Source organism: Cyprinodon tularosa, unplaced genomic scaffold, assembly GCF_016077235.1.
Source record: "Cyprinodon tularosa strain WSP-4 unplaced genomic scaffold, ASM1607723v1 ctg105, whole genome shotgun sequence".
Lineage (NCBI taxonomy): Eukaryota > Metazoa > Chordata > Actinopteri > Cyprinodontiformes > Cyprinodontidae > Cyprinodon > Cyprinodon tularosa.
The window spans coordinates 1,205,445-1,213,908 of record NW_024037838.1 but is presented as its reverse complement, the minus strand read 5'-3'; the positions used below and the strand labels follow the sequence as shown (position 1 = coordinate 1,213,908).

At 38.3% G+C, this 8,464-nt stretch overlaps 1 protein-coding gene across 1 annotated transcript; it reads left to right on the top strand.

Moving 5' to 3' along the window:
• The first annotated feature begins 1,494 nt into the window (after window positions 1-1,494).
• Window positions 1,495-8,409, top strand: LOC119783383 (glial fibrillary acidic protein). Its single transcript, XM_038284884.1, has 9 exons — window positions 1,495-2,041; window positions 4,614-4,674; window positions 4,787-4,882; window positions 4,973-5,134; window positions 5,255-5,380; window positions 5,610-5,830; window positions 5,912-5,955; window positions 6,772-6,854; window positions 7,006-8,409. Exons 1-9 carry the CDS (start codon window positions 1,527-1,529, stop codon window positions 7,045-7,047), a joined length of 1,350 nt encoding a protein of 449 aa, XP_038140812.1. The 5' UTR covers window positions 1,495-1,526; the 3' UTR covers window positions 7,048-8,409.
• The last annotated feature ends 55 nt before the right edge of the window (window positions 8,410-8,464 follow it).

Below are 8,464 nucleotides of genomic sequence, written 5' to 3'. Positions count from 1 at the left end.
TAACGGTAAGCAAAACTTTTTTGGGTTTTTTTTTGTTGTTACTTTTTTGGAAAAATATGATCATATCATGCCTGTCCTTGCTCTCCAATGGTTGCCTGGGCACTTTGGAGTTGATTTTATCACATCTAGAGATAATTCTTATTTTTTGTTTTTAATTGCTTAAATGGCCTTACCCCATCTTACCTCTCTGATCTTTTTCACCCCTACTTGCCTCCTCGGTCTCTCAGGTAAGTAGAACAGCATCTCCTGCAGGTTTTGAGGTTTAAGAGGAAGCTCAGAGCTTTCTCTATTGCTGCTACTATTTAAATGGAATAGCCTCCCACTGCACATTATGGAAGATTTTAAAACATGCCTTAAGGTCCTGTTTCTCTGACCGTGACTGAGTGGATGTGCTCTCTTCGTCCTCTGGAATGGGAGCTGGCTCGGAGCTCGTCTGCCTGGCTGTGTGTTTCCTGGACGGGGCCGCCTTTTACAGCTGCTTTTTGTGTCTCTGCTTCCGTCTCCTTGAACCCCAGTCGGCCTCGGCAGATGGCCGCTCATATTGAGCCTGGTTCTGCTGGAGGTTTCTTCCTTTTAAAAGGGAATTTTTCCTCTCCACTGTCGCTACAAGCATGCTTAGTGAGAGGGATTGTATTTGAGTCAATGAGTCAATGCAATCAACTGGTTTTCCTTAGACAGAAAACTTTGTATCAATTTGACTGTATGATCTGGTTGAACTGTAAAGTGCCTTGAGATGACATGTGTTGTGAATTTGGCGCTATATAAATAAACTGAATTGAATTGAATTGAAGACTTATTTTTATTTGCTGGCTTCTAACACTGGTAGGACTTAGTTGATTTGATCTTGTTTATTTAGCTTAAACAAATTCTTCTTAGTGCCTTGTTTTATGTTTATAAGCTGCATTTTATTCTTTTATTGTGTTTTATTATTTTTAGCTATGTTCAGCACTTTGTTTTCAGCTGTAGCTTGTTTAAAGTGCTCTGCAAATAAAGTTGATGATGATTATATTCTATTTATTTTAATTATACACAAATGATTTCATTTGCTGCTTAGATAATTAGAACATCTTCCAACATCCCGCTTGTTTAATCAAAGTTCTTTTAGTGTCTCTGTGTTTTTAAGAGTGCATGTGTGGTCAGAGAGCATTTGTAGCCAGAGTCTGTCACACAAATTCCTTTTCATTCGCTTGGAGCAGAAAGAAAGAGAGTAGGACAAAAAGGGGGTGAATGTAGGAGTGAAAGAGTGAGTCAGGGGCAGCCGGAGAGGCGGGAGGAAAGGGGGAGATGATGAAGAAAAAAAGTAGGAGACATTTGTTATTGAGTGGACAAGCACGGACAATCCCTGGCACCCAGCTTTTTGAGTGTCACGTAAACCATCCCCTTCGCTATCCCCTTTTGGTTCCATTCACTGCCTGCCACCCTCCCTCCTCGCTGCCCCACCCTGTGGCCTCTCTGCTTTGGACTTGGGAGGGTTGCTCCCTTTATAAAAACCCTGTGTGTGCATTGAGGGAGCTTATTCCCCCAGCATGGAGAGCCACAGAATCCAGTCCTCGTACAGGAAACGTTTTGGGCTTCAGGGCAGCTCCAGCTCCAGAATTGGAAGCCTGTCTTCCAACCGCCTCTCCTGGCATGGCACCCCTCGAACATTCACCCACTCCAGCCCCATGTCCAGGATCTCCCTGGGCTCTCAGAGCACGACCCTGCTGCTGGGAAGCCCAGGGGACCGGCTTGACTTCTCAGCTGACTCCTTGATGAAGGCACAGTATAAAGAAACACGTACAAATGAGAAGATGGAGATGATGGGCCTGAATGACCGCTTTGCCAGCTACATAGAGAAGGTTCGCCTACTGGAGCAGCAGAACAAAATGCTGGTGGCTGAGCTAAACCAGCTGAAGGTGAAGGAGCCCAGCAGACTGGGGGACATCTATCAGGATGAGCTGAGGGAGCTTCGACGGCAGGTGGATGGCCTCACTAATGGCAAGGCACGGCTGGAGGTTGAAAGGGACAACCTCGCTGCTGATCTGTCCACCCTAAAGCAGAGGTAATACAAGGGAAGATGGGGCCGCTGTGGGAGGAGGATCCCTGACCTTAGGCTCATTTTACTTAATGAGCCTAAGGGCAGGAATTTTACAATGGCGGGTAAAATGGCTGGTAAAATGGGTAAAATAAAAACATCAAATGTTTTTATGTGCTATTACATAAATCGAAGCATAAAGGAACCAAAAATCTAAGTTCATTTTACCAAAACTCTTTAGGTAAAAGTGACTGACATTATCTTTCAATATCAGTTTCAAAATAAACAAGGGCTTAAGTTACTTTTAAAATTGTATATCCTTATTGTTTGCATTGAAATCTATTTCAGTAATAAAAAATAAAGGAGCTGAATATCTAAAACTTTGCAACAAATTTTTGATCATTTTAATTTATTTTAAAATAAGATTCTTGGCAGCTTTACAAATACATCACACTTTGGCCTGTTGTAAAAATATTAATGTTTAGATTTCAGCACTAATTAAATCAGTTAAAATCATATGGGGTAGTTTTGATAAATGTTGGTAAAAACTTTTTTTTTGATATGGAAATTTGGTTTCAGTTGCCGAGAGCTATGGCCTGCTGGAGCTTTATTCCCTTTTTGTAAAGTTGATCCTGACTGAACCCCTCACTGCTATTGAGGGACTGTGGAGGAATGAGAGGTTGGACAATGGCGGGTCTTTACAATGGGTTCCAACAGCCAGGCAGCTGTTCCCTTTTTCTCTCCCTCTAGAATAAAATACCGACTAAAATCACCTCACCGTGCACATTTCATTTCTCTTAACATGCATGGCTGGAATCATCAAACTTTATTTTGTTTTGAAAAAACATTGATTGACAGTCTGAGGGTGGGAAGATCTACTTTGGAGCCCCCCCTGCCCTCTGACCGTGCAGCTGCTCATTCTTTGAGGGTTGCAAAAAGAATGGAGATGCTTCTGCTCAGAGAGTCAAAGGTCACTTTTCAGGTTCCCACTGATTTTTGTGAAACACTGCAGGAATTAGTACAGATGTTATGCAAAGTCTCAGTGTGTCTGGTTATGTGTCTCTGTGCGACAGATGGATCGTTGGGTGGTGTCTGTCTCTCTTCAGGTCTATCCTAATATTTATTATTTGTGTTTCTGTGTGCAATGGTGTGTATTAGAGACAGTCTGTGTATGGTACAGCCCATGGGAAAGGCTTCTGGCTGCAGATTAGAGTAAAGTGCAATGATGTGTAAACTTTCCATTCAGCTGAGTCCTATTATGCCTCTGCTGCAGGGAAGAGTGCAAAATGAAAGCTAACTCAAAGTGCTTCAATATTTTATAAGCAGTGAAAATTTTAATTCATTGACAAAAAATGACTGTGCATGTAAGATTCAGCTTATGGCTTCAACTTATAGAGGGACCTTTTACTGCAGTATTGTGCAACTGCTTCTGACTTTGATCAAATCGGAAGTGATGATGCCAAATGGAAATGACTTTCATATAATCTTTTAAAACATTTAACACTGTTGCATAAATAATCTTAAGTTATGCTGCCAGAACTTACAGCACACTGGAAGTAAATGTAGAATTATTTCATGATGGCACCTGTTGGACTAGTTAAGCAATTTAATTTGTCCTCAGGGGATCCTTAACAAAGGAATTAAAGTAAATTAAATAAAATGTGATTATTATTTTAAAAAATAATGGTCATAACAGAAAAAAAAATCCTCTGCATTGATCTACTTCACATGCTATATATTATGACACCAATACTGATTCATTTTTTTTTTTCAATCATCAGATTAAATCAGATTAAAAAACAAGGAAAATAAGCTTCAGTTATTTGGGCTAAATCTGTTTATAACAAAATTTTGAAAATAGAATTATGTTTAAAATTCTTCATACCATTTTCACTGTAAAGAAATTTTCATAATAGCAATTAAATACTGTATATTTAGCAATGGCAGGCAGTGTTTAAGGTAGAAGGGCCCTGTTCTCCATTACCCTAATACTTAGTTTCTTGTGAAAATTCTCTATTTTCAACATTTTGGCTGGGACCATTCAAGACAAAAATGTTACTTCTATTAAAGGAGAAAAACTGGAAAAAAAAATAAAAGACAACCTTATATCTAAGTTTAAGTTTACCAGAGGAATAAATAGTAAAGGGAAATCACTTTTGCGCTTTTGTTATCAGTGTTCATAGCAGAATAAAAACAGCTTTGTAAATGAAATGACAAATTCCTTTATTTTTAAAAACCTAACTTGATTATTTTGCTGTAATTGAAACATACATGTTTATCAGTGAGCAGGATATTTGTTGTGTTTCCTTCTACTAATATCACAAAATTGCCTCTTACTATATCACAAAATTAGATGGTCAGATTTGCTGCAACTCTATTCACTGATACATTTAAATAAAACTACCAATATTAGTGTTCTGCAAGCAAAGAAGAGGAAAATTAAGTGCAAATCATCAAAGATAAATAAGATAATTATTGATTAAAAGAACATTAATAAGATTTAATGTCTTAATTTTACTTTACAGACTATGGGAAGATATACTTGGTGGCAACATGGTGCATGAATTTCATTTCAGTATTTTTTTGTCCTCTTTGACAGACTGCAAGACGAGATTACTCTGCGACAGGAAACAGAAAACAGTTTGAATACATTCAGACAAGTAATTTTTTCACCTTGCATAAAAAAAGGCCTTAAATTTTACTTACCCATAATTTGTGAGAGCTAAATTTCTTTCTACCCCACCTGTTTCTTTTTTTCTTTTTTTTGCAAAGGATGTGGATGAAGCAGCTCTCAATAGAGTCCAGCTGGAGAGAAAGATTGAGGCCTTGCAGGATGAAATAAACTTCCTGAAAAAAATTCATGAGGAGGTGAGAATCTACATTAAATCCAAGATAAAACCAAAATAATGAAAGTTTTGTTTTTCCCTAACCGTTGGTATCTGAACTCTTTTCTTTCAGGAGCTGCGGGAGTTACAGGATCAGATTGTGGCACATCAGGTCCATGTTGACCTGGATGTGTCTAAACCAGACTTAACTGCTGCTCTCAGAGACATTAGGGTTCAGTATGAGAACATGGCCACCTCCAACATGCATGAAACAGAAGAGTGGTACCGATCCAAGGTTAGAAAACACACCTGTAACAGTTATTCATCTAACATGTTTGACATGCAAACCTCTGTAGAAAAGAAACATGGGAAATTTACCAGAAAAAGTAAAGTGGAACTGAACTTTTTTTTCCAGTTTGCTGACCTGACAGATGCAGCCAATCGGAATGCAGAAGCACTGCGCCAAGCTAAGCAAGACGCTAATGAATACCGACGTCAGGTCCAAGCTTTGACCTGTGATCTGGATGCTCTCCGTGGCACAGTAAGTCAAACAGATCTCTCAGGAAATGGTCTAAGGAGCATCCATGTTCATTTTACATTAAAGAATAATCACCTCTGTCTCCCTACTTCATTTGTCAAAATCTCAGATCCCAACTAAAGAAAAAATCAGCATGAATTAATCTATTGCATTCTCCAAAGGCCATGGGTTTATTAAGCAATCTGATTCTAGAATTGTCTTGTTCTGAAACCTGATCCTTCTTCTTCATAAGAACGACTCTCTGGAGCGTCAGCTTCGGGAAATGGAGGAACGCTGTGCCATGGAGACCGCCGGGTACCAGGATACAGTGAGCCGTCTGGAGGAGGAGATCCAGGCCCTGAAAGAGGAGATGGCAAGGCATCTGCAGGAGTACCAGGATCTTCTCAATGTCAAACTGGCTCTAGATATCGAGATAGCAACCTACAGAAAACTGCTAGAAGGAGAGGAAAGCAGGTGAGACACAACTTTACAAACGGGTTCTATTTAACCTAAGAAACAAACACAATGTAAAACTTTTTTTCCCTTTACCATCAGGATCACCATTCCAGTCCAGAGCTTTGCCAACCTGCAGTTTAGAGGTCAGTATCAGACAGACCTATAATGTTTTCTACTTATACTATGTATTTGGTTCTTTCAGTTTTACCAAAGAGAAAGTAATTTTATTTAAGTAAGAAGGTAAAAAGTAAAAGTTGAGCAATTTCTAATAATACTTGGTCTTAATGTTTGTAATGAGTCAGAGTTACTTGATATCTTATCTCTGCAGCCTTTCTGAAGCTTCACAGCCTAGATCCTGATTCAAGACCCATCTAGTTACATAGAATTGTTTTTTTTCTTGACATTTAAACTAATGACACTGTATTAGTAAATGCCCCCCAAAAACATTTGAAAAGATTTCCTCCTATGGGAATAAACCATATGTATCTGACAGTCATCTCTCATAGAAAATCTGCATAATGATAAAAGACTAAATACAGGAGATGAAATGTAATTCAGTACATCAAAGAAATTAATATGAATGAATATTTCTTTAAAAAAATAAAAGAGCCGTAAAGTTGCTCAGAAAGTCTAAAGAAATACAGATTGCTTGCTGTTATGTTGTAACTGACTCTGTGTCTATATAGAAAAAAGCATAGAACATGGTACTTAAAAATAGTGTATTTAAATATTATATATAGATTTTTCCCAATTAAATTATCCTATATTTATATGTATTATAGTACAACAGGTTTAGGAAGTCAAATACAATTTATCTTATCTGATTATTGTAAATATGCGGTATTTATTGTAAAGGTGTGCCTTAGTACAGATGGAAACAGTATTGCAGAAGACTGAGTTATATTCTTACATTCCCCAGTGATCTATAATGACACCTTTTACCTCTGTTTATTGGTTAGAAACCAATTTGGATACTAAAACCCCAGAGGCTCATGTGAAGAGGAGCATCCTGGTTCGAACAGTAGAGACCAGAGATGGAGAGGTAGGAGCTTGAGTATATTGCACTTCTCAGGATTTTCCTCTGGGGGGCAATGTTTAACCCCTTTTCAAATGTTTGCACACATTAATTATATTAGAGAAGTGGTGCTTTTTGCTGTTTTTCACCATTTAATTGAGTTTTTTTTTTTTTTCAGATCATCAAAGAATCAACCACTGAGCACAAAGACCTTCCTTGAGCTTCAGTTTCCTGTTTATCCTCAAACATGTCCTGAGGCTTCTGAATGAATTAATCCGTTCTCTATCCTATCAATAACTTTCCCTTTCATCTTCCCATGGTGAACTACTTTCTAATGAATCTAACTGCATGACAAGACATTGCCAAATGAAATATTGTCAGACTAGAATGCTCATTTTGGTGTTAAGACAGTCATCTTAGAAACCTGTAACTATTTCTGACAAATAAGATTCCAGTGTTTGGCCATAGGGGAGGCCTTGAAATGTAGTGTTAGTGTTCATTTAATATGTACCGTTGTGTGGAGGTTGACGTGTGGTTAAGTGAATGTGAAACATGGTGGACAGGAGGGAGGGAGTTCTTGGTCTGTTGTCACTGAAATTGGATTTAGATAAAGAACAGGAGATATAGGCTTATGTCGCTGCAGCTTTTGACAGAATGACAGCTGAATCCCAGCAGTTTTCTCTTCCACTTGTTCTGGTGCTAATTTTTTGTTTGTTTCTTTAAGGAACATCATCCATTTCTCCAATTTAAATCTTGCGCATCTGCATGTTTGTTTTGTTTAACCATATATCAAGCTAAGATTTAAGCGGAACAATTATTTTCTCTGAAAAGTAGAAATGTGCAAAATTTGCTGAATTATAAAACCTGGAATGGATAATTAAGTTACTCCTTTATCACACTGATGCGGAGTGATTCCAACAGTCTTTCACTGTGAATAATCCTAAATATCACCGGTCAAAAGAAATAGTCTCTTTTTATCAGTCAGAGGGGTTAAAAATACACCTCTTCTTCTCTGCATCAAGCATCCTTGAATGTTTCCTGATAAAGTCTACAAATTTTGGCACCCCAAAGCACCAGCACAGGCTTCTCATCATACAGACAAGATAAAGACAGACAGGGCTTGGTCAAAGGTGTGGAAGCAAATGCAACCTTTGCCCTAGAGCCACCATACCAGAGTTTCTACTCAGAAAGTGACAGAGAGTTTTTGTAGTGTTGGCCAGATAGCAGATGATGATGAAGATGGGGAGTCATAGAAGAGCTGCAGAGCTATGGCTCTATGTTTCTTATTTTGAGGGAGATGATGTTGGAGTTAGAAAGATAGAGGCACGTCAGAGCTCAAACTGTTATCCAATCCCTGCTTTAGTTGGAAAGCTCTGATGGAAACATGCTGACAGGCACTGCCGCTAACGAGAATGACGAGTCGGGTCTGTCTGTCCTCGTCACCAAGGACACCTCGTGATTCGTGCCATCTATTTTGTACCCTTGCTAAATTCCAACCTTCTCTCCTTTCTTTCTAACACTCTTTAATACATTGTCTTTCTATTTTTTTTTTTATGTTGTTTGTATTTTTTAAGAACTCTTTGCAGATTTTAGTTGAACTTTAGCTCTAAACAATTCTAACAATAAAATTTTTTCTT